At 34.6% G+C, this 27,527-nt stretch overlaps 1 protein-coding gene across 1 annotated transcript in view; it reads left to right on the forward strand.

The window, feature by feature from the left end:
- Nucleotides 1-8,119: 8,119 nt before the first annotated feature.
- The window catches only part of TRPC4 (transient receptor potential cation channel subfamily C member 4), a 133,665-nt gene continuing 114,257 nt past the window's right edge, over nt 8,120-27,527 (forward strand). The window contains exon 1 of the mRNA XM_012748112.2: nt 8,120-8,519. Within this exon, the coding sequence (XP_012603566.1) occupies nt 8,142-8,519 (378 nt within the window). The 5' untranslated portion in view covers nt 8,120-8,141. The remainder of the gene's footprint in view (nt 8,520-27,527) is intronic.

Raw genomic sequence — 27,527 nt, forward strand, 5'->3', positions numbered from 1 at the left:
ATTTAAATAATTTTAATAAGATGTACAATTCTAGCTTCTGGGTTTTTTTTTCCTTCCCTATTTTCAAAGCAATACGTCATTATATTCTTGTCTCTAAATATGCTGTCAAGAGGTCTGATATTAACATGACTATTTATTGAACTCCTCAAAATATCACCATACAATCTTCTAATGAAAGAAAGCTAAGTCTGTAAGAATTGATGACAGTAAGGGAGAGCACTGAGTTTTGCAGTGTCACCGAAGGGAGCAGTCAGGGTAACCTATTTATAGGAATTTCTGGCCTGGGCTCAGGCAGTTTAATGTGGATCTTTCAAGGTATGAAAATGATTGGGATACGACAATATTTGTGACATAATGATTTACAACTGGTGGATTTAGCAATGTGGGAAATCTGAAGAGAGTCTCGATAAGTAAGCTGTTGCCTAATAGGGAGCTCTTTGCCCTGGTGAGCAAGATATTATCTCAGCTAAATAGGCAGAAATTTATGAATGTAAATAGTGAAATAATGGTTATTTATTGGTTTACAATGTTACCTTTCTTGTGCAAAGGTTTTCTAGAACAAACAATTAATTAACATTGACATAGCAACACAGGGTTGCAGTCTCATAGGGGATATGCTTTTCTTCCCATCTTTTTGATTTTTTTCTGTCCATTAGGAGCTTGTTCTTACACCCTGTGTGGCACTGCACTCTGTGTGGAGATTCTTTCAATCTCAGGCCTTCTATAACTTTCTGTAATTATGAAAATTGTTGGTAATTACCAATAAAAATATTTCCTATACTCTATCATTTCATTTTTACTCTCTGTGATAGATATTTTATAGATATTGCCCCTTGTATATCTACTCTCTATTTCTGTTAAATTTTATATTTTACAAACTGAGAGAGTTTCATGACCAGTTCACTGATCCATTCTACTATTGTTCTACCACTATCTCCAGTTATTTCTTCTTAATGGTTTCTTATTCATTCCTAAGTTTTTCTCCTACCATTTTTTTTATTTCAGCGTATTATGGGGTACAAATGTTTAGGTTATGTATGTTGCCTTCCCCCTCCTTCCCCCACCCCGGATTCAGAGCTTCAAGCGTGTCCATCCCCCAGATGGTGCACATCACACTCATTATGTTTGTATATACCCATACCCTCCTCCCCCCTCCCATCTGCCCAATGCCTGATAAATGTTATTCCTATATGTCCACTTAGGTGTTGATCAGTTAATCAACACCTAATCAATTTGCTGGTGAGTACATGTGATGCTTATTTTTCCATTCTTGGGATACTTCACTTAGTAGAATGGGTTCCAGCTCTATCCAGGAAAATACAAGAGGTTAGCACAAGAGGTTAGCTAGATCACCATTATTTCTTATAGCTGAATAGTACTCCATGGGATACGTATACCACATTTTATTAATCCACTCATGTATTGATGCACACTTGGGTTGTTTCCCCAACTTTGCAATTGTGAATTATAATTTTATAGAGATTAATATGCATATTTTAGTCTCCTGTGATCTGGTATATTAACTATATTTCTTCTATTATAATATATTCAAGTTTATTTCCTAAGATATCTTAAAATTTTACCTTTGTGCTCATATTCCTCTGTAAGTATCAGCAGATGACTGAAGTCTTATGCCCTCCTGAAGAGTTTAGGCAGCAAAGCTGAGAAGTGTGTTCCACAGCCCTGAGCTATGCATGTGTTGATATACACGTTGCAGTTGAGATTCCTCTTAGAGTTGTAATTTCTTACACAGCTGACACAAGCTTAGTGGTAAGGATGTGCAGAGAAGAAAAATAAGGAAAAATTGAAAATATTTTGCATGGTTGATTTGATAACTTAATAGTTATTGACTGGAAGTGCTAACTCGATTTTAGGCAAGTGTTTAAAGCCATTTGACCCTATTTATTTTGTTCCCTAGTCTAAAACTGCAGTGGAATAACTCTAAGAGTATAGTCCTTAATTCACTGATTCTTTATGAAATTTTAGGCACTGGTGCAAAACTGTATAAGTCACAATCTCCTGTATACAGACCAGTAAGAAATCTTCTACATCTAAGAGATTCGTAGGCTTTATAAAGATGCATAAAAAAAGCCTTATAACCTTGCTTTGAGATGAAGGAAGAAAAAGTCCTTAGAGGCTATAATACTTCAGAGAAGGTTTTACAACATAACAGGAGTTTCTGGGGGCTCCAGAGGAGGAAAGGTATTCAAGTTATAAAGAACAGTATGAGAAAAGGCTTAGAGTTACATAGTACCAAGTAGTTTGGTAGTCTCGGCAGTGTAAAATAGGGTGTGCCAGGACCAGTCCTAGAAGCCAGATCATGAAAGGACTTGTATCCCATAATAAGTTAGTCTTTTTTTCTGTAAATGGTTATTGCCTTATAAGGACTGTGAGAGTAATTCAATCAGATTTGCATTTCAGAAAGATTAGGTATGTGGTTTTTGTGGAGGATAAACGGAAGGATGCAAGACTAGTACCAGTGAGATTATTTAGCAGGATATGGCTGTAACCCATGCACATGGTGATGAAGAACTAAAGTCAGTAATGTCACAGTGAAGGAATGCTATTGAGCAGTTGCAGTGCTGCCAGTAAGATGTAAGAAATGATTCTTAATATTTAATTTTTGTTGATTTACACTGAAAGAACTACATGTGACTAATGGCTACCATATTGGACAGCACAGGTTCGGAACTCAAGAGAGAGGTGTGGTCTGGCAGCATAGATTTTATGGCATATTTTAAAACATACGTGTGAGTTCCATGGAGCATTTTGAATAACAAATAATGGATAAGAATAAGGAGAATGATAGGTAAAGGAAAGAGCCACAAGCAGAAGGCTGGTCATATCAACACTTTAGCGATGGACAGAAGAAAATGAGTCCATGCAAACTAATAAGAGAAAAGTACTGTTGAGGTAGGAGGTGACAGATTGGAGAAGAGTGTCATAGCAGCCAACTCAACAAGTTTCATTTCAGAGGGCTTGTCTTCAGAGGCTACCGAAAACTCAGGTATTATAAGACCTGAAAAGTGCTAAATGTGTCTGGCAACTAGCAGGACACAATTAAGAAAAAAATTCCATTCATGATAAAGAAACATACCATGTTAAGGATAGTCAATGAGTAAACCAAACATGAGCTTTAAGTTTATAAACTCATCTTGTAAACTTGAATAAGAGAAATAAATACAATTGGGAAGCAGGTTTGCAGAAGGAGGTTTCCGGCATGAATGAAGGCAAACAGGTGTGGCCGAGCCCTGTGGCTCCCACCTGCAATCCTAGCAATCCGGGAGGCAGAGGCAGGAGGATTGCTTGAGTTCAGGTTTTTGAGACCAGACTGAGCAAGAGCGAGACCCCGTCTATATTAAAAATGGAAAAAATTAGGCGGGCGTAGTGATGCGCACTTGTAGTCCCAGCTACTCAGGAGGTTGAGGCAGGAGGATCTCCTGAGTCCAGGAGTGTGAGGTTGCTGTGAGCTAGACTGACGCCACAGCACTCTACCCAGGGTGACCGAAAGAGATTCTGTCTCAAAAAAATAAAAATAAAAGAAGAAGAAGAAGAAGGCGACATAAAGTGTAAAGTGTTAGGGAAGTGGGAATGAAGGGAAGATGAGATAGTGGGATTGGCAGCTGGAGTGAGAGTGAGGAGAGAATATCTTTTCCCTTGAAATCTGGTGGGGCAGGGGAAGAAATAGATCAATGCATGTGTTCTAACTCTCAGGATGAATATTCAAATTTTGACCGCTACATATGCTTTCTAAAATATATTTTCAAAATCCCATGAGATGAGAATCCAGCTAAATAAAAATTTTTGCCCTGCATATGCTAGTCCCCTCAATATGTGTATTTTAAAAATGGGGACATTTAGTATTTAGTTTTAAGATTGGTCCTTGTTAACTTCTAAGGGGCCTCAATTTTAAAACTAAGTACAATGTCAATTTCCTTTTTTAAAATTCTAGGATGTCATAATATTTTAGTTAGTTAAGTGGGTTTGTTGTTATTGTTGTTGTTGTTGAGTAATATAATCTCATTGTCTTAGAATTTATAGAAATGTCCCTAAAACTTTTTAAAGGACTATAGTAGTTCATTGTGCTTTTATAACATCAAAATGAGAGAAAACTTTTGGCAGGTTTTTTTTTTTTTGGGGGGGGGTGGCGGACTAAGTCACAAACCTTTCAGTCAATACATGACATTTTTGGTGTAAGATTTGCAACTCCTAAACTATATATATATAGCTTTCTGTCCAATGAAACTAGAAAGGGTCTGAAATTCAGAATGATAGCAAAAATCAGAGCATTATGCTTTTATGTGGAGTATCTGATATGCCAAAGATTATTGAGATAATATGCTATGTAAATAGCAAGAAAAAATTCAAATCAGATTGAGTGTGAATGAGCTAGCCAGGAAAATTTTATTTCATATTATATTCCAGAAAAAGTACAAATAAAACTTCAGTGTTTGTAATAATACCCTAACAACAAATAAGAGTATTTTTGTGTCATGGGATCACAGCTATAAACACGTATCTTTTTGATAGTGAACAAGAGAAAAAAAAGAAGGGGTAAAAAAAGATGTTTTGGGGAAATTCATTTTACCTTTAATGATATATACTAAAGAGTGGATCTTTCTATATATTTCCTTTCCTTTATGTTCTTTGCAACTGAAATTCACTGTTCTTTCCACCATACAACTAAGCTTATCCTTTAGGAAATATGCCTTTGGATCTATATAAATATTTGGAACTTTCTGTTTTCTGGTATATCTCCATGTTGCTTAGATAATTGTAGTTTTAATCTTTAGTGATGATTTTTTAAATTTCTCTTGGGATCAATACCAAGTTGTAGCACTCTCCACATTTTTGTTTTTTTTTAAATCCCCAGCTCAATTAGGGAAAATAAATTTTGGGTTAAAGTTTCCTTTAAATTCTATAATTGCATAGTGAGAATACTCTTTTTCCCTTCAGAAAGTTCATTCTAAAAGTGCAGAACAAGGAACAATCTTTTATTTCAACATTTTAGGTCAAGATATTTCCTGTACTGAGTCCCCTGTTCTTCAACAGACTTTCTATCCAGTAGTAATTCCCTAGTTGCTGATAAGTGTGTCAGCTCAGAAATTCCATCAGCCTTATCAACACCTTCCACTTGCTGTGGCATTCATATAGCACAGTTATAAAATGTTAAGCTTGATTTTTTTGTCCTCCAGTTAGTATCCCTGCATCTCAAGTCATCAAAAAAGGACAGGCCTATGTACTGAAAAATTGTGGAATCTTCCTTATTCTCTTAAGATTGTAGCCATCAGAGTTGTAAGCTCTCCCCCTCTCTCACTTTTCTCTCCTCCTCTCTCCCTCTCAGTCTTTCTCTCTGTTTATGTTTTGATTCCATTGTAAATGTTTAATTTTTTTTTAATTCCATGCACTTAAAATTTAAATCTATTTAAAATCTATCTAGCCTTCCTAATGTAGGTTCTTATATTTTTTCAAATTCAAGAGATTGTAAAAGGGGATGAGAGTTCATAAAAGATCTTTCTCAGCACTATTTGATTCTTATCTTCCCATTCAATTTTTTTTTGGTAAGTGTTGATTTCCTCGTATTATGGATAGAGAAACAGATTATCTGATGTAATGTTTCATGCCCAGGTCACCTCTTAAATACAATGTTGACTAGAGTATATCTTTCCTTCTTGGTAGCATCACTCTTTTTAAAACGTACTTACAAAGTTTACATTTGTGGAAGTTATCTGGATTAAATGAAATAGATTTTAACAAGTCTAATTTATCCTTATCTGCCCTTCTCCCTCAAGTTCTCCAGTACCTTTTATCCTGTCCACCAGTCCCTTATTGTCACTGACATCCTGTACATTGACAGTGAAGAGTAAAATGCTGTTCCCTGTCTAATTCTTTGATAGCCACCTTTATAAAATCAAGTAAATGAAATAAAATAAAATGCAATTTTTCTATTCTCTGGGCTGATTTCTAATCTTGACTGAATCATAATCCACATGAATTCCTGATATGGTGTGTGTAACTGTGTGCATATTTTCATTTTAACCTGTATTTTGGGTAAACTACATTTAAACACTTGTCTCAAGCAAAAAAAACATTATTGGTAGGAAAACTTGAATTCAACTCTATAAGAAAAATTCATATATTTTTCCAAGAGTCATGGGTAAAAATAAAGTGAGATAACAGAGTTGTATATATACTGCTGGAATAGAATATAAATGCCAGTTATTATCATTATGAACCACTTAGACTGTAGTCCTGATAAGATTACAATGTGAAGGACGTGGTGTTGACCCCACACACTCTTACTGATACTGACCTGGGACTGGGAAAAGACCTGCTGGGGAAGTCGGTGACGGCCAGCCTTCTAAGGCCAACATTTTAAAGGCATCACTGATGCACAAATGGGACATTCAGGATCAGATTATCGAAATGACACAGTATCATAAACATCTTGATTTATTGAAATTTTATATTGGAGGAATATTAAATTCTCCTTGTTATTTTATAATATAAATGCTATCTCTGTTATTCTAGAATGAGTTAAAGCCTCCCCAAAATAGTGAAGTTATAATCAGGCATCAAGCAAATAATTTGCCCACCTAAAATTAATACATTTTAAATAGACACTTTTGCTTAGTCTATGAAGGTACCTTTACAAAATACTAAGTCTAACATGTCAGAGAGAAAAAAATTATGAAAGAATAGTTTTGTATATTGGATCCAGAATCTAGATATTTGAGAAATCCTGATGATTGATCTGAATGTCAGAGAGTAAAAACTTAACTTGGTAATGGAAATTATTAATAAATTAAGGCAGCATGGAAACAATGTAAAATTTTCCAAACTGAAAATATTGCATTAAATATAATTGTTAATGCAGTGCATGTCTAATCTACAGTTAAAGCATTATGTAAATCAGGTTAATTTACTCATAAAATGATCAGGGTTAAAAAGAACAATTAAAATGAATATGCATTTTTATGCACTTAGAATGACCCATTCACTTTTATTTTGCATATAAAACATATGTAAATAAACATGTGAGTTTAAGTAACAGAATGATAAAATAGTTCAGATAATAAGTAGGAAGTGAGGAAATAACAGCACTAAAGTAATTATATTAAAAATATAATACATTTTTCTATAAATTTATATCACTAGGATGATAATAAATCAATATAGCTTCCAGCAACTTTGTTATTAGTTTATCTTAAGATAATCTTTCATTTATTTGAAGTAATTTCTTCATCTTCAGTTATAACTTTACTGTAACTTCCAAATAATAAATTTTACAATGAATATATTCCTGCCTTGTGGCTTATTGTTCATGATATAAAGGGAATAGAATGAAGAAAATAGCATTTTTATAAACAATGCTTTTCCTATTTAATCCCTTTCCAAATCCTTCTTTTGGAAGACTTCTTTTTGGAAGTCTAAGCTCATCTTGATGACTGATATCAGCAGCAGTACACATTCTTTCCTCCTCAAAGAACTCACAAAGGGAAAAAAAAATATGTTTATCAGGCTCAGTATATTTTATTGACAGTAATGTTATTTACATTAACTTTGATGTCAATATTATTAGCATTAAGAATAGAATATATAACAAATGTAAAGTATTTTACCAAGATAATGGTATTCCATAATCTCAGTAGCATTTCCATTATTAGCAAAATTGACAGTGAATGCCCATTTGAATATCGCGGGTCCAATTTTCAAACCTTAAAGATACAGCCTCTGCTTTCCAAAGTGCTTTGCTAAAAGCCATCTATATTTGACACATTTCGTAAATAAGTTCTAAATCTCTATACATGCATTCTCTGATAAATGTCACTTTTGGAGTAACTTTTTAATTGACTTATCAAATACTGACCTTGTTTTCCCTTAGATTAGGACTTTGTAACTTGTATTTTTAAATAACTGAATAATTATTAAGTCTATTTCCACTGTTTATGGGGGGGGAAACTCTTAACTCTTAGAAGTTAATAATAATGGTACTATTGCTATTATTAATATCATTGTTGTTATTGATATCATTGTTGGAAAAAAAGTATACTGTGTAATAATTTTAAAAGCATACCAACATTAATCCTTGTGACTTTTGTTTGTACTTTCAGAGACAAAGAAATAGCATGGCATGAAACATGGCTCAGTTCTATTACAAAAGAAATGTTAATGCCCCCTACAGAGATCGCATTCCTCTAAGGATAGTTCGAGCAGAATCAGAACTCTCACCATCAGAAAAAGCCTACTTGAATGCTGTGGAAAAGGGAGATTATGCAAGTGTCAAGAAATCCCTAGAGGAAGCTGAAATTTATTTTAAAATCAATATTAATTGCATTGACCCTCTTGGAAGAACTGCTCTCCTCATTGCAATTGAAAATGAGAACTTGGAACTCATCGAACTACTCTTAAGCTTTAATGTCTATGTTGGAGATGCTCTGTTGCATGCTATCAGAAAAGAAGTCGTTGGAGCCGTTGAGCTGTTACTGAACCACAAAAAACCTAGTGGAGAAAAACAGGTACATGTGAAAATACAATTTTTAATTAATTTTGCCTGCGGAAGTTTTCTTGAGATGTTCAAATTCCCTGAAATTTCAAGAAATGCAAGCATCGAAATCAGAACTGTTATAACAGAAAGCTATGTTAAGTATGCCCTTCATATACTATAGCAATTCCCTCTGCTTGCACTTCCTGGCCTGGCAAACCAAAAGTGATTGTGAAAACTAAAGCAAAACAAAGCAACCTATGTAGCCTTTTCATAAATTGGAAACATTTCTATGCAATGCTCGACATATGTTGTTTGTAGCTTAATGTGGATGTGTGGGTGTTTTTCCTCTTGTCTTTCATTTTCCAACATTCTCACACTGAACTGTTTTCTTTCTTTTTTTTTTTCTTTCCCTACTTAACCTACTTTTCCTACTTAACCTGCTTGCCCATTCTGGACTTCTGCATCCTACTGCAACTAGTGAGTTGCACTATCTATTTTCATATTGTCCCTTAACAAACTCTAGTAAGTTCTTTTAAATGGAGACTTAAAGAAAAAAAAAAAGATTACTAGGAAATAGCTGAACCCTGACTGTAAGCCTAACTATATCAAATTCACTAATGATAAAAATGGGTAAAAATCTAGGTATATCTTATTGTTATCAATAGAAAATAAACTATAGTGGCACATAATTATAAATACAATATATATTTTTTTCTGTCACCCTATCTTTTACCAGGAAGTGAGACATCATAGACAGGAATGAATAAGGAGTCTGTTTTTGACTGTCTAGATCCTTTCCTTTGTTACTGCCCTGGATCTGAATTATCTATTTGATCCTTTTTCCTTTCACCCTGAACTCCCCACTTTCCCTGCATCAAGGCTAATTGACTAATTGCAAAGACATCGCACATACCGCAGTGGCTCAAAAAGCTGTCGTTTAAAGTAAAAATCTTATAAAATATGTGTTATTACAGCTCTAACAATTTCTGCCCTGTTTGTTCGTACACAAATCTCTCTCTGCAAATGATAGTCTACTAAGAGGTGTGACATTCTTTTAAAGCCAGCTCTGCTGTGACTACAATTATCTTTGCTTTCCTGGAGGACTTTAATCAAATCATTGCCAAAAGGAAGAGAACCTCCTGGCTGTCTGCCTGTCTTCTCAGAAGCCTGTGTTTTATAGTTCCTTCTTATTATGTCTCACCCCGTTCACCCCTTCCCTGTACCTGAACCAAAACTTTGATAAAACAACACTCTACAATAACAATTCTTCCCAGATTGTTGCTTTGCCACCTTTTTGTTGTTTCATACACAATTGTTTATAGTTTGTGGATTACCTTCTCATCATGTTGGTAAAATTTTACTGATAAGAGCATTTGCTTGTTTTACGTATACTTTCAAACTTGAGCAAAGCTTGATGGGGGTAGATAGGTAATAATAATATCTCAAGATGTATTTTATGTTTTATCCCAGTTTTTTGCCACTAAAGAGGCACAGTACACAAACAGGAATCACAGGAATTTGTCTGTGTAAGTTTAAATGTTACAACCTTAGCTACTTTGTGATTTTGAAATTCCTCCTACAGTCATATCCCTAGAATATTTGCATTTTCTAATAGCAATGATAATGACATTGTATACCCTGTTGTTTTAAGTCTGTATAGACAACCGTAAGACAGATTTCGTGCCTGTGGTATAAATCTTTCTAGATGAAGCACGTCTATAGAATAAAACTGCCATTGAATGTTTGTTTTTTTTTATGTTTATTACTAAAGAACCTTCTTAGTTCTCTTTTCTAGAGAACATTGACCATAAATTTCAATGTCTCTTTGGTCAATGACATTTGTACTGACCAGAATAATTTGGTGTCTGGAGACATCTGCTATTAAGAGAGTGTTTGTTGGAAGATGTTCAACTTCTGAGCCAAACTCCAGCCTCACAAGTAGGTCCTGGCTCCTTAGAGGCACTTGATGTGGACCCTGATTACTAATACAAGGCAGTAAAGGTTTGCGATCTGCCAGGACTCTGAAATATCCCAGGCCATGTGTTTCTGGAAGGTTTCTCTTGTATCAGTATGCTGGCCAAGAATTCCTTTTCCATTTGTACATTCTAGAATTCCTCTTCAGTGAAGGTACTCAGAATAAACATAAATTGTATCCTTTTGTTTGAACTTCATTTTGAAAGACTAATTCTAACCTACCTTAGAGTTCCTGGTATCTTAAATGAAAGTGAGGTTTTACACTAACATGAAAGTATACAATATAGCACACAAAAAGATGCCCTCAGAGCTTGGGCACTACCCCATTAGCAAACCCCATTAGAGCTTGGGTGTTTATCTGTGATTTTCTTTGGTAATTCCTCTTCTGAGCAAGGCCAATATCTTTTGGAATGAGAGTTCCCGTAAATCAGTGTGCTGCAGGTAGCAAATATGTTCATGACGAGAATTTTTTTTTTCTTTCATAAAGTGAAATTTCTTAGATTATTATTTTGATCCTTGAAAGCCATTTTGTGTATTATTAAAATTCAGTGAATTGTCAGACTCACGGATATCCCCAGAGACCCTGGAAAACATTGTTGTTCATTTTGTTGGGGTCACTGAAACCAAATGTTAAAACGTGAAAATAATAATAACCAACTGGACAAAATAAATGTATTATCTTAACATGAGTAAAGAAAGACGTTCTAATAAACCGTACGAATCTGATTTTCAGAACACTTACTAAGATTCTAAAATGTGATAAGTGCATGTCAGAAATACATTCTCCTTTTATAAAGCTGCCACATATTAATTTCTTTCTCGGAGAAACTATTTAGTATGGCATCCTTAAGCTGTGGCGCTATGAGATTTCAGATGAATGTGTGTGCCCTTTAGGGACTTTCACCAGGGGGCACATTTCCATGTTTGCTCTGCCAGGCCACGCGCTGGGCTCTGAGGAGGAGGTATTGTTCCCCTTCTCTCAAGTCTTGGGTCTAGTTGTGAAGAGAGAAAGGGCAAAATATCATGGGAATATGAATAAAGGTCGTCACCATTGAAAAGATGAAAAGAAAAATGAACCCTCAGATACTTATGAAGTTAAATGGACTGGATTTGGCAAATACAAAATGTCAGCGGGTAGAGGGCAGGGAGCAGAGGAAGGGCTTGAGGGGGAAAAGAGGAAGAATGTTGAAGGGTTTATATACCTTGGAAAATGTAACACCGTCAACTGAGGTAAGACTATGAGAAAAGGTTTATGGGACCAGATCGGGTGTATTTAGTGTTTGATTTATTGATATTGATATCTAGGAATTAATTAGAAATATTAGATTTAAGAATGGGGCCAGGGACTGGCATAGAGATGATAGTAAGGACACCGAACAAATAAAATCACCCGTCTTCCTGGTGCGCTAGGGTTGATTTTCTCTTCTTGCCCTAATACATTTTTTAAATGGTTACAATTTGGAGTCTATTAAATGATTTCCTCAATGCAGCATTTAATGAAAAGATTTAGATTTGCCAGACAAATAGACAGCCACAGGTCATTAAATATTTTCTTCTCCATTTAGTGTAGACCTTTGTAAATCTGGGTATTGAATTTTTAGTGTTTTTTTAAAAAAATTTAGTGTAAAATAATGAAAAGAGTAATACTTTATTTCTTTCATACAGTAGACAGCACAGAGAACCTGAGGTTCTCTCCATTAAGCAGGAATCATTACACTGAGAGTTTCACTGATGATTGTACTGAACTTTTCTTTAACCTTCTTAGTACCTTATTTCTCTAGAATGAATAACTGAGAATGACTTCTTAGCCTCTTTTTCAGTCAATCGATTGGTTACTTGACTTTTAATTATTTCTAGCAGAACTTTGTCTTAGATGTCTTCTAAGGCCAGATTTCAATTTTAGGTGTAGCTGCCTCAGTAAATGTGTATCAGAAGCAGAACTTGCTTCCCCATTTTTTGGCTTAGATCAGTGGTTGTCAATCTTTAGCATCATAACTGGAGAACTTATTGAAACACAGATTGCTGGACCCCACCGGCAGAATTTCTGTTGCAGCAGCTCTGGAATTTGTATTTCTAAGAAGTACCCACGTGCTGCTACTGCCACTGACTTAGGAGAGGTTGAAAGATATAGAAGACCTACAGCTGTTTTATTTCATGTTAGATGTGTTGAACTATACTATGCTAACCTAGTTTTCAGGAAATTTGAATTAATTCCCTTAAACATTAGTAAGTGGTATTTAATATAAGAGAGTTTCCCAATTTCAACATCTTTATTGTTGGTCACCCCCTTTGGAAAAAAGACTTTGCTAGGTATTATTTATTATATTTATTATTTATTAGTTCAATATGGCCTGGATGATGTTAATAACAATATGACAAAAAATGAGAAAACAATGATAATGCTAGATAACATTCATTGAGTCTGTCACCATGCCAGTTGTCATTAGATAGGTTTTCACCCGTCTCCTCCTCATTCCTCCCCCCTGCTTGATTTCCACTGAGTTTTACTCCATGAACACTATCTGGGGGAGAGGCATACCTTTAACTCTGACTCAAACATTACAAAAGTGATCCATGTAACCGAAAACATATATATACAGCCATCATTCTTTGACATTAAAAAAATGTTAAATGATAAAAAGAAAAAAGCTGTGAAGTTCTGGGGAAGAGCACAGAATGAAGGGATGGAAATTCTGACTTCTCGTGCTGTTCACTACTAGCTAATTAGACAAGTCTCTGAACTCAGCTATTAATCAGGATGGTAGCCTTAATCTTATCTGCTTCTCGAAGTTTGGTGACGTTCAAATTCTGCAAAAGTGTGGTTATAAGAGAACAGATAATAGCAGCATAAACTACTGGCATTATTACTTCATTATGCCATTATCTCTGTCTTCCTATTGACAAGCAAATATACTAATAACACAAAATATGCTGAAAAGATTAAGTTAAGCATCGGCAATTTACCCTCTAGAGTGCAGGACGTCTTTTTTCATTTGAAAAATGCAACCATTGGAAACAGAAACCCAGTTCAGGGAGAGCAAAAGAGAATTTAATTCAGTTTACGTTTTCCTTTCCATCTCAGTGCATGTAGGAGATCTTTTTTATAGTCTCAACAGATCTGTTAATACAATTTGTGGCTTTGGAAACATTGCCAGTTATGTGATCAGAAAAATCAAACAGTCTGAAATAAGAGATTAGTCTTAGCATGTTAATGCAAATACATATGTAACCAAAATTATATACTGCTAGCAATATAGAATATTTTTCAGTTGATATGGATGCTAATAAATATATCCCTAGATACTGGGCATAGGACTATGTTTTTTAAACAAATCTAGATTTTTTCAGATTGAATCCATGTATTTTCTGCTTTAAGATTCAGACATCACAAAAGTTCTACTTTTGACTCTTACATTCATTGAGTTTTCCACATTGAGCTTTGGAACAAGTCTACAGTCTCATGAATTTTTATGGTGATTATTAAATGATACTGTATACCAAGATAGTCCATAAGCTCTAATCCTTAGAGCCACCCTCTGTGGAGTGAAAACATTTAACTTTTCTTAGTGGTTAACCCATTTGAGGTTATTCCTTTCTATTTGTCTTCATTACGTCCTGTCTTAGGTCAAATCTTGAATATTAACAGTAAGTGAGCCTCAATATGTGTAATCATAACTTTTGTACCATCAAAATTCAGAGAGAGCAAGAGCTAGAGAGAGCAAGGGAAAAAGAGAAAGTTATAGTAAAGCATTAAAGATGCTCATTTCTCCCCCTGAGATACTAAGAGACATAGCTAAGTCATCAATTATATTTCTTTACACTCTGATATTAAGTTATCAAGAGAAAAGTTGTTTACAAAATTTTCTTAATGTGCCATTAACATGAAAAAACTGAAAATTAGCCCCCAATTTGATCTTTTTAATTTAGTCAATATAAACAAGTACTTTGAAAGTCTAAAAAATAAATTGAGTCTTATTATTCCACAGCAGGGAGTTTAAAAGCTGTTACAAGACAGAGCAGAGTCTGTGTTTAGTCAGCTGGCAAATGGCAGCCACCAGAGATCTGAATAATTTTGTCCTAAAAGAAAGAATTTTTAGAAGATGAACTATGTTACGCTATTAATATGATAAAGTGGCTTAGAGTATCTGGTTATTCTAACTCGTAAAAGAATACACCATTTAACCTCCTTGGTCATGTCGACATTTTTTGTGTGTCCTGAAGACCAGCAAATCATAGACAAATAATCCCTGTGAAACATGCTCTCTTGCTCTTTCATCATAAAACACACTTACTCTAAAGCAGAAAAAACATTAACTATGTTTATAGCACACAAGAGTAAAGGGCTTTTAGCCCTTCCTGAAAAATTAGATAAAAAAAAACCAAAGAAATCAACATCAACCAATAAAATATACCATGTATTTAAGGATTTCTTTTCCACAATGTAAAAATACAAGACAGGGCTCTTCTTTGTTTTTAGGCAGAGAAACTGAGTCATATAGGTGGATGGAGGGAGCAAGATATAAGGAAAAGAGTTTAGAGAGAGAAAGATTTGGATATAAATCATGTCTTATGATCTCAGGCCAATTATGTAGTCACTTGAGCCTTGACTTGCTCATAAATGAGAAGGGGTCGCAGCTTCTGCTCACAGGTGGTTATGTCTAGCACGAGAAGAGCACGCTAAATCTATTAATAGGTCTCTTCACTTTGACGCTATTTTAAAGTTATTAAATGCTTATCCCCAAAGCACTTTATATTTATTATATTAAACTTGATTATAAATGCATATGCACATTTGAAAAGGCTGAATATTCTGCAAAGCAAATGCCCTGTGAGGAGTTAGTGTTAGCACAAGAAATGAATTTATGTTAAAATATGAAAGAATGAAATGAATATTTCAAATGTGGGCTTCAGTTTTTAAGCTTTTGTGGGTCATTTTTATTAAATTCCTCTAATCCATTATAAATATTGTGATTGAATCTAAAAATAATAACATCATGTTTCAGTAGGCAATATATAAAATGAATTTTTTCTTTACTTGTAATACTCTAAATATTAATCCTTTAGGAATAATAGTAAGTCATTTAACAATTGTAATTAATTGAATACATAAAGCATTAATATAATTGGGAATTATGAAAATACATATTATGATGAGAATACTTCGTAACTTTTTTCAACATGCTCTTTCTTTCATTCAGCTATATTCATTTATTCTCTGATTAGAAGCAAAATGAGTAGAGTTTTATGCCTTTAATATCAGAAACACAAACAAATGAGGATTTAAGGAGTATAGGATTTTAAACATTCTTTTCAAGAACCAGGTCTTCAAGCATTTAAAAAATAATTAACATTTAATTTTCAAATGCACATTCCTACATTTCAAAATAGGTAGGAGATAATAATTCAAATGTTTTTAGCACAGAGAAAAAATATTTAAGGTGATAGATATTCCAAGTATACTGATTTGATCTTTACAAAGTATATTAATGTAGTAAGTTATCACATATACCCTGAAGCTATGTACACCTATCATGCATGAGTAAAATAAGTAAATAAATAAAATGCAAAAAAATAAAATAAAAAGAGTGCTCTTATTTTCATTATCACAATTTGTGTTTTATGCACTCATTTTTTGGATCAATTAATTTCTAGATATGTCAGTGTTCTAAGTTGCTGGCATTTGAATCATTTATTAGAAACATTTGACAATAATTCCAAACTGTGAGCTTTAAGGCCTATAAGAGCTGATTTAGAGATTGCTAAAATCCACCCATTAAGAGTGGGTGGTTTTTGGAGGGTGAGAGAAATTAATAGTTGCAAGTTTATCAACTGGAAGCATAAGCTCTTTACCCTTAATGAATACAATGGAGTAAATGGAGTGGGTTCAATTTTGCCCAATACTTACCCCTCTGGTATATATCCTAATAATAACATCTGTTCTTGTTTTCTGGAATCTCTGAGGGAAAGTATATAGATTTGTCTCACTTGGAGATCTAGGCTTATTCATTAAGCTACATTAGTACCATCATATGTAAATGTGAATTTTTGATGCAATAATATCATGAGTATAAATTAGAAAGAACTATGCATTTACTTAGACTTTATATTCTATTTCCCACTCTCCAAAATATCGGAGAATTTTCAATTAGCAGTATATTAAATATTTTTTCTTAAAAAATAATAAATAGTTTTAAAAAGCAAGTAAATTGAGGTGAATTGTAAATACATTTGAATATTTTACCATAGTCATCTTAGGTCAAAGGATAATAAAAATAGTTAACGATAAAACATTGCAATATATCAAGCATTTTTAAGACCATTATAAATTGTTATCTCATTTAAACTTCGTAAGCATTTTTGCCATAAGTCCTTTCATTATTACCATTTTAAAAAGAGAGGCTAACTTGCCCAAATCGCCATCAGTAAGTAAGTACTTTAATTGTCATTCCCTCCGCCCCAGCATTGATGAGACACTACTAATGAGTTGCAGAGTTCATTCCTGTTGACCCTAGTATAGCCGCCTTACAATCTTTGTCTTTGTTGAACATTTGCTTAAACAGTCACTGCTAAATAACAGGAGCTAAATAAGTGAAAAATTAATGCAGGCACATGAGTTGGGAATACAGAAAACTTTTGTTTGACTATTTGGTGCATGTTTTTACATTTATTTGACTCCTTCCACTTATATTGAACTGTTATATATGAGGAGAAGGAGGATCAGAGGGATTGGGGAACTTGCCCAAGTGAGATTTGAGCATACGTTTCTTTGTTTTCTAGGCCTTTATTCTTCCTTTGCCAAATTACCTGGTTACTTTAGCCATTGCATGTCCAGCACAGAGCATGCCTACAAATAAAACTCGTTCCTTAAGCAATGTAGAAAGGTCTCTGTGTGATTTTGATGCAGCAGAAGTGTCCTGAAATTCCTTCAGGCGGAGGCTCCTGACCAAATCTTAGATGCATGAAAATGACTGATTTAACAAAACCGGTTATCTGATTTCCTCAATTCCTCTTAGACTGTTGTAGGAAGAGACTGGCAGTAATAAGGGAGTCACTGCTGGCACATTGAGAAATTGCTGGAAAGAGGGAGGTGAGAATAGCACATTCACAAGAGTGTAGGAGATTTAATGTCAAGCAACTCACATTTCAGTATTACTCTGTTGGGGGGCCTGACTCAGCAGGTGGAGGGACTCTGGGAGGGGCTCCTTTCTGCACTGAAACCTGGGGGCTGAGACTTTGCAGAGCCAGACCCCACCACCCATGCTGGAGGCGGTTATTTGTCAGACAAAGCAAACCCTGTTCTTGATGTATAAACTATCAAACCTGGTAGGCAATGATATAAATTGTGAAACACTGATGGAGTTAACTCTCCTCTTCTTTACTACCATGTATTCTCTCTGCCTCCTCAGAACTCTTAGAATATTATGTTGCAAATGTTTCACTTTTCTTCACTTTGTGAGCTTCGCAATCCCAGACGGTGAATATATATATATACACATATGCATATGCACACATACACGTATATGCACATACATGTGATATCCACATGTGTGCTTACACGGACTTGATTTATAGTTAAACTGCAATCATGCATCTTTTCTTCCTATCCTCTCTTTAAAATTTATTTATTGTGGTTGTCCTTTCTAGGCCCTGTTTGGACATATGTTACCCCTCAATCTTAGATAATAGACATAGTAGTCCCATTCAAAGTTTTCTCTTTCTCTCAATATACTAACTGTGTGTGTGCGTGCGTGTGTGTGTGTGTGTGTGTGTGTGTGAGAGAGAGAGAGAGAGATATGGGAAGTAGAGAGAAGGCCATGAAAGAAACTGGGGAAAAGAGCACAGTCATTTGTTGAGCATGGACTTACCAGCTATTGCTGGGGCTTTCTGGAAGGCAGTGGCCCCAGTAAAACCCTCATGCTTGATTTGAGGTACGTAGGAAGACAGTGATCTCTGACTTCCCCTTGGGAACACAGGTGGCTCCTCATCCTATTTCAGTTGTCTACAAAAAGAAATCCACTTCACAGAATGAACCCCTGTCTCATTGTCTCAATCCTTTATATTGTTGAAGTGGATGAGAAACCTCTAAATGAGGGGTCCAAGAGTTGTGAACTCTGGAATCTCTCAGCTAAACAGTAACTGGGACCTGTAGAAATTTCCACTTTATTATCCTGTTTCCTATATAAGGAACACTCACCTCTTCAATGAATGTTGGCTTCCTTTCCTTCTTCTATATATACCTAACAGAGTTCCTGATATATGGCATGTGTTCAATAAATGTTGAATATAAGAATCATGTATACTTTTAAGAAAAATAGTTTGATTTTTCATTGTTTATATTATGAAGCTGTATGCATGTGCATGTGTGTGTGTGATTTAGAAAGAAAGCAGATATAAAAAAATTCAACATCAATAAAAGAATATAGAGACCAGTATCACTGTGTTTTTGTAAGGATGGCAAAAATATATAAATAAAACTATTCAGTGGTTTGAGGGAAGGTATAATATATTTGCATATTGTAGCTATTTCTTTGCAGAATAATATGGTATGCTGCTCACCCTGCATGGAATTAATATGAAATATTTTTGTCATGCACACATAGAACTATTACCTCTATCAGTAAAATACTTAAAGTTTAAAAATCTGTGTTTTATAAATTAAAATATGTTAAATATTGCTAATTTATATTTTTCTTGCATACCATTAATCCTTTATCAACTAAGGCACTTTTGATTCTTCTGGCCTGACCTTAAATTACCAGCCTTAGGAAAGTACACATCAAGTATATTCCATTTGGTGCTTTTTAGCCTAAATTTAATGCCAGACATGGAGATAGTGTTCATTAAATCATGTATTCTAGAAGCACTTGTTTTAGATGAATTTTCCTTTTATTGCACCATATCCTATTTAATCCCAACCTAGTCTGCCCGATTCTCTTACCAAAAAGCGAAGTGTCAATATCTAACCTGAATTCAGAGAGAATTAAAAAGCATTTTTATGTCACCCTCACCTCCACACCCTTCACACACACTGACTCCTTCATAGATCCATCATCTTTTATATATATGAGGAAAGCGAAGCATAGAGAAGTTAAAGAAATTTACCAAAGGTCACTGAGCTTTTTAGTTCTTGAGCCAAGCCTAAATTTCAGATTTTGCCTAATATCAAATAGAAATGTTTGTCACATTTATCATCTTAATGCTAGCCTTAAATATTTTATGAAACAAGGAAAAATATAAATAAATGTTTTGAGGTTTGGTTTCATATAGGAGGAAATGTTTAGAATCTAGACAAATATGGGTTCAAACCCTAGTTCCAACATTTGCTAGAATGACCTAACAGTAATTACTTCACTCAAAATAGGAAATGGTAATGGCTACACCTCACAATTATTATGAGGATTGGAAATTTGGAATAATTCATATACAGTGCCTCATGTATTTACATTTGATTGACATCAGGATCATTAATTTCGGAATCAAGTATGCTTATTTAATCTATACCTAAAGATGCACATTTGTGTCATGCTTGTAAGTTGTTGCGCTTAAGGTTCCAAATACGCTGATGCAAAGCACAGGAGGGAAACTTGTTTAATTCTGGGGATGAAAGCTCCGAGGAAAGACTTCCTAGATAGGTCATGGTTAGGAGGGTTGTGAGTCTACGAAAGGCTGGATAGAGCCAGGAGGCTTGACCACTACCTCAATATTTTCTGCAAGTTGGGAAAAAGAAAATGGACCAGGTTTATAAGACTACAGAAAAGTTTAAATAAATATAATTGAAACACATTAGAAATCATCAAACAAAATGTATTTTTTTCTCTGAATAAAAGAAAGGGAAGGAAAGATCATGATAAAGAAGACTGATCAGAAACCACCCCATAGAAGCACATACAGATTTCCTTAGGGATATTTTAAAGAGTTTGTTTTTAGAAGACACAGAGCATTAAAATTCAGCCCTGTCAGTATGAATGCAGGTTCTCTGTTCACCTAAGTCACACTGTCTCTTTCAATAGATGAGGTAAAAAGCAGATCGTTTGTTCTGACCACACTTAAGGAAAAGACTGCCACCTGGTGAATATTTGAGGCCTTTAAGAATACATATATTGGTTTCAAACATCTGGTATGAACTTAAAAGTAATAATCATGTTTTAAATATTTTTCCTTACTTTTCAGTAGATTAGAGTTTTGTCACTATGCAATATTAGCAGAGATTTTGTTAAATCATTTTAACATCTCAAGTTTCCATGAAATTGGTCCATTTTTCCCTGATTTTATTAAATGGTTTAAGTGTATCTTTTGTAGTTCACCTAATTGATATTAAAAAAACAAAAAAAAATGAGCAAACACAAATTTATATGAACCACCATGATTGCTATTTCTTCCAGTTTCTTTTTAGCTTAATTGTGCAGCAAAATGACAGAATGATATTTTAGAATTAATATAATGCTAAAATATTCCACTTATTGCAAATCTGATCCAAAAAGCAAAAAGCAAGCAAAGGTAATTTTTCAGTGCGCTGGTGCTCTAATGGGAGTCTTTGATTTTCCTTAGGATTTAGCTCCTTCAGTGTATTTTATGTGGGGCATGAGAGATGAGGAATGAAACCCTGATGTTTTTTTCAAGTAAAATGTTGCCCCCCCAAGCTGTCCTGCGACACAAACACACACACACACACACACACACTCATATTGCACATAAAAATAGAGGTTAAGAAGTCTCCTAACTGGTTGCTACAGAACTCATAAATTGCCAAAATATTTAATTCTTGACTCTAAATATTTGAGTTTGATGGAGGAGGAAATTAAGAAAAACCTCTTCTTTCCCTTCACATATGCATTTTTCAACATCGAGGCAAAAATTACTGCCATACATTATTTAGTTGTGGACAAAAGAAAGCCTTCATTCCATCAAGAGGAGTAAGGGTGCCCAGGCCTCAGTTTCCTCTTGCCCAGAAAGCCCGTTGCACAGTGACATGGTTCACCATGTGTCTTTTTTCATTAGCTTCACACTCTCAATTCCCAGAATTTTTTCAAGTGTTATTTCAGTTATCTTTGTGCAGTCTGAGGAGAGAAGTTTTAAAAAACAACTTATTTTGGTATCACTCCTTAGTTTTACAACCATATTTTTAACCCTGAAGACTTATTTATTTATTTTTTGTAGGGTCACTTTTCCTGAGATGCTTCACCAATCAGTGCATCATGTGATATTGATAGATCATGCTGTCATCCTCATTTACTTTAAATTGTTAATTCTTCTTAATGGAGCTTTTTTCACTTTAACGTGTTCCCTCTTATGATTACTTATATATCAATAAAAAGTTGTCTTAGCTGTTGATGTCGCATTTGGGTCTTTTAGAATAAAACCATTTTTCAGTCTGTTGTACCATGATAGTCTTTGTAGGTTCAATTCTTCACAAACTTATGAATACCAATCTATTCATTAGGTGTAAATTACATCCACACAAAATCTTAGTCTCTTCTGTTTTCTTCCACTGGCTATGCAATTTGATGTACATCCTAGGTATTAAGTGATGGTTTCTGGGATGGATAGGTAGGTAGATGGATCGATGTGGCAGATTTAAAAAAATCTCATCATCATTGATGAAAATAAAATAAGGCAAAGGACAATCTGGCAAGATTAAGTCAAACATTAAAGATCATACAGGCTTTAGTTAAGGTAACAATTCTGATTTAGATAATTTTCAGAATGAAAACATTAACACCTTTGTTAAGAAATTATCTGGGAATATATTTTCTTTGCAATTTGGTTTCTACTTCATCATGATGCTATAAGTGGACTGTAGCATTCGAGGTGCCTTCCACACGTTGAAGACTCAAAGTCCCACATACAGCATGTGGCCGTCTTCGCAGAGATTGCAATATTTCCATACAAGTCTGTATTTGTTTAAAAAAATATAAAGCACACTTCCAAAATCTATATAAAATATAGGTATATGTTTATATACATATGCTGAATATATATATATATATCTTTAGGCAGTGGGTTTTCGTGTGAATTTTATTTTATCCTTTTTTATTTTGACATTTTAACAATTTTTAGGCAATAGGATATATAGCTTTTGTATTCAATAATAGGAAAAAGTCAGTGCTGTCTCAAGGACCATAAAGCTTTGGCACATCACAACAACAAAAGGCAGTAGATGAGAAGGAAATTATTAAATATACTGGCAGGTTAGGCATAAAAATAAAGTTGTTTCTTTGAAAATCTTTATACTACTGTTGTAATCAATGAAAGGAATATAAAATTTAGGAATCTTATACTCACTCAACAGGCCAGTTCTTTTAGTACTCATAAATTAAATCTAAAATGTTATTTAATACTTCTTACATTTAATTCCCCCATTATTAATAAAAAATAAAAACCACACTTGCAACAGTTTTCTGTATCCTCATTTTCACTATCCTAAGATTGAATTTTTCTCCTCCTTACATTTATAAGTCGCTCTATTGCTGTCTAAGCACTTTGATCATATTCAGGCCACTTGGCCCTGAGACTAGACAGGCTGAAGTGAAGCTGGTGAGCGCTGTGCCCAAGGTCATGCGGCCAGTTAGTGGGTGAGCCAGGATCACCTGACTCCCCAGCCTTATCTCCTCAAGTCCAACCACACATCCACCTGTAGCCACACAATAGCCAGGCGATCAGGCTTCCTCCCCTACGCATGTGTCTCCGCTAACTTTGCTGCTTCTCATTCATGGACCATTCTAGTTCTCCTCCTAGCATTTTGGACCAGTGTGTTTTATCACTGGGATGCACCATCAATATAATTCTGCATATCTTACTGCCCAAAAGGGTACCTATGAAGTTTTTTAGATCTTCTCTGTTTAACAGTTGCTGTGACCAAGAAAAGCTCTGCTTGAATTTTCCACATTTAGCACAGATTTAAGAAGTTTAAGTATTAGTTACAGCATGCAGCAGTATATTGCCAGTAGTATATTGCTGATGCCTCATTTTCTATACTTCCGCCTTCTCTATATGTGGAGTGTTCTTCTATCAAAGTGGTGTAAGATAAGAGGATTATTCATGTCATTTTTTCCTACCTCTTGCTCTATCCAATTTAGAGGATTATCTTGGACTGTGTTTCCCACAATTCTAGGAGTCTCAGGTCATTTGAAAATTACAAGCAAGCTTGATAATATTTGTTTAAATTTAACATGTGCTAAGATATATCTTACTCCATGGAGCCTTCATTAGGACCTCAAATCATAGGACTTGACATAATTATATCAACTTACATTCATTAATATGAATCTACATTAATTCATCTGCAGCACACTTTAAACAAGCCTAATGAAGAAAAATTTAAAATGGAAAAAACAAAGATTAACCTTGGTGTGATTTTTAACCTCTGAAAGATTTGCTTTATTTCAAACTAAACTATCATTATAATACTTTAATAGTGTGTTCCTTTGTGTATTTAAAACAAAAACATAAAATTAAAAATATCTGAAAAAGAGGAATTTACAAAGCATATGACAAAATTGATCAAAATAATTCAATTTAACACTGAATGATAAATCTTTGAAAGACAAGAAGGCAATTAAGCATTCTTCTATGTTTAATATTCCATCAATATAGGAGAACAAACACCTTCCTTTTACATTGAAACTGAATCCTTTTGGAAAAACAATTTGGCAATGTTTAATGAAAGCAAAACCAAATAAAAAATGTATTCATAACACAGGAATGCTTTCATGCATTCAGAATGGAGGTTATATTAATAAATTAATATATACTCTAAAAATATAAGTGGTGATTAGTTAAACTACTGTATATGAAGTATTGTATAACCATCACTATGATGTTTAAAAGACCTTAAACTGATCAGGGATTAATACATGTTAAATAACAACTGATTCCACATGGATTACAAAGATAATGTTGTAATCAATTTAAAATATTAGTGAACACTAAATCTCCTTCAAGGGCTAGAAGTTTCTTTGCACACAGACAGACTTTATAAAGCTTAAAGTAAGTATATATTTAGCCTATACAGAACCCTATGGGCATGCTTTTAAGACTGACATTCGTTCTTATTTCCTGAGTCCGTATCTTCTCCCACCTTCCTAGACTATTAGTTCACTTTTTTCTCTCTCTCTGCCAACACCCAACAAAGCTACAGCTTTTCCCCTCTCCTCTTTCTCAAGTGACGGCCTTCCTTGTTACCTATTTTACTAAGAAAATAGAATCAATCATGAGAAAAATTTCTTTTTTTTTTTAAGTTCAGTTTATTTATTTATTTTTTATTTCAGCATATTATGAGGGTACAAATGTTTAGGTTACCTGTGCTGCCTTCTCCTCCTTCCCCCCCGGAGTCAGAGCTTCAAGCGTGTCCATCCCCCAGATGGTGCACATTGCGCTCATTATGTTTGTATATACCCTTCCCCCCACCCCCTCCCACCTGCCCAATGCCTGATAAATGTTATTCCTATATGTCCACTTAGGTATTGATCAATTAATACCAGTTTGCTGGTGAGTACATGTGGTGATTGTTTTTTCATTCTTAGGATACTTTACTTAGTAGAATGGGTTCCAGCTTTATCCAGGAAAATACAAGAGGTGCTATACCACTGTTGTTTCTTATAGGTGAATAGTACTCCAAGGTATACATATACCACATTTTATTAATCCACTCATGTATTGATGGGCACTTGGGTTGTTTCCACATCTTTGCAATTGTAAATTGTGCTGCTATAAACATTTGAGTGCAGGTGTCTTTTTTATAGAGTGTCTTTTGTTCTTTTGGGTAGATGCCCAGTAATGGGATTGCTGGATCTAATGGTAGATCTACTTGTATCGCTTTGAGGTATCTCCATATTGCTTTCCAGAGGTTACCCTAGTTTGCAGTCCCACCAGCAGTGTAGGAGTGTTCCTATCTCTCCCACATCCACGCCAGCATTTATTGTTTGGGGACTTTTTGATAAAGGCCATTCTCACTGGAGATAAGTAATATCTCATTGTGGTTTTGATTTGCATTTCCCTAATGATTAGAGATGTTGAGCATTTTTTCATGTTTGTTGGCCATTATTCTGTCTTCTTTTGGAAAGTTTCTATTCATGTCCTTTGCCCACTTTTTGATAGGGTTGTTTGATTTTTCCTTGCCAATTTTCCTGAGTTCTAAATATTTTCTTGTTTTCAGCCCTTTATCAGATGTGCAGCTTGTGAAAATTTTCTCCCATTCTGTAGGTTGTCAGTTTGCTCTCTAACATTTTCTTTGGCTGTGCAGAAGCTTTTTAATTTGATCAGGTCCCATGAGAAAAATATCATATGCTTCCACCACCATAGCTACCAAACGACTTCAGTGTGTACCTTAGTATTCCAGGATTTCACATTCTCTTTGTTTTTTCTCCTACTTTGCTGCCTATTTTCTCAATATCTTTTACTGGTCCTTCCTTATTTTCTCTACTTCTAAATTTTGAAGTGAAATATGGTTCAAATTTCTAACTACTTTTTCAATCTACTCTCACTTCTCACTTGCTAAGTGACAGTCAGGCTTTACATACTATTTTTATGCTGATAACAGCCAAATGTATATATTCAGATTTTTAACGCTATGTAAAATTTAGCATGCAAAAACCAAATACTAATCTTCAATGTGTTCTAGAACCTCTTCTCTCAGCGTGTGCTCAGTAAATTGCAGCCCCTTCTGGCCAGGCTAGGATGTGATGTGTAGTTGTCCTTGACCTCTCTTTCTGATCTTAGTTTTCACATCCAATATTCGGTCCATTAGCAAATTCTGTTGGTTTTACTGTCATAATATATCCAATGTTGGACCACTGCTCAAACTCTCCACTGCAATTTCTCTCAATCACCTGGAATTCTTGCCTTGATTGCTGCAACAATTCCCAGTTTGTTCTGCTTGCCCTGTCAGTACATTCTCAGCACAAAAGTCGTGGTGGTCCTGTTAAAGGAAGTGACATCTCTCTGCTTAAAATGCTCTGTTGCCTTTTAATGTCACTAAGAATAAAAGCCAGAGTCCTTACAATGTATTAAAATGCATCTACTTCCTCACCTGCTGTTCTTTTTTTTTTTTTTTTAATCTTGTCTGCTACCACTCTTGCACTCACAAACTGTACTCTTATCAATTTGGCCAAAACCCCAAGCACAGTCATGCCTCAGGATCTTTGCACTTGCTGGTCCCTCTTCCAGGAATGCTCTGCCCTTAGATATTAGCTTAATTTGGTCACATTCTTCAATCTTCTAGCCAAATGTCACTACATCAGAAAGACATCCTGTCAGCCTATACAGGGCAGCAATCTCTCCTTGTCTCTGGTATTCTTTGTTTCCTCTTACTCCACTGTATTTTTCTCTAAGGCTTTTAAAATTTGACATTCATTCATTCATTGCTTTATTCATTCACTTGTTCACTCATGTCATATCTTTTTCTTTCCCTCTAGAACGTAAGTGGAAGGAAGGCAAGGGTTTTATCTTATTGTGTACATTACTGTATTCCCAAAACTTTGAAGAATGACTGGCATAAAATGGATATTCAAAGGAATTATTGAATGGCTGGAAGAATAAAAATTGGTATATACAGGCCATAATTAACACAAGGAGAACAGTTAACATTGTGCAGGAATACAACTAAAATGTGTAGAATAAGAACACGAATACAACTAACATGTGTAGAATAAGAACACTGGACCTAAGTTTGATTCCTGGGAAGGAACAGTGTTTAAGGCATGAATAGGAGAAGAGACCCCAGTGAGACTAAGAAAGAGCCACCAGAGAAAATGATAATATTATAGTGATGGTGATAATTATAATAATCATAATAGATTATGTTCTATCAAATATTATCTATAAAAAACTTTTATATTCATCATTACTTTAATCTTTAAAAGAACCCTGAGATGTATGGACCATAATTATCTCCACTTTACAGATTAAAAAATTGAAATTTGGGGGATGGTGGTTAAATAACATTCCCAAAGCTATAAATGATTAGTGGTACAACTAAATCTATGGCAATACACCATCACCCAGAGAAAAGAGAGTCATGGAAGTCAAGACCAGTGAGCTTCAAAAAGAAGACAGCGACACACATTGT

Source organism: Microcebus murinus, chromosome 13 (assembly GCF_040939455.1).
Source record: "Microcebus murinus isolate Inina chromosome 13, M.murinus_Inina_mat1.0, whole genome shotgun sequence".
NCBI classification, from domain to species: domain Eukaryota; kingdom Metazoa; phylum Chordata; class Mammalia; order Primates; family Cheirogaleidae; genus Microcebus; species Microcebus murinus.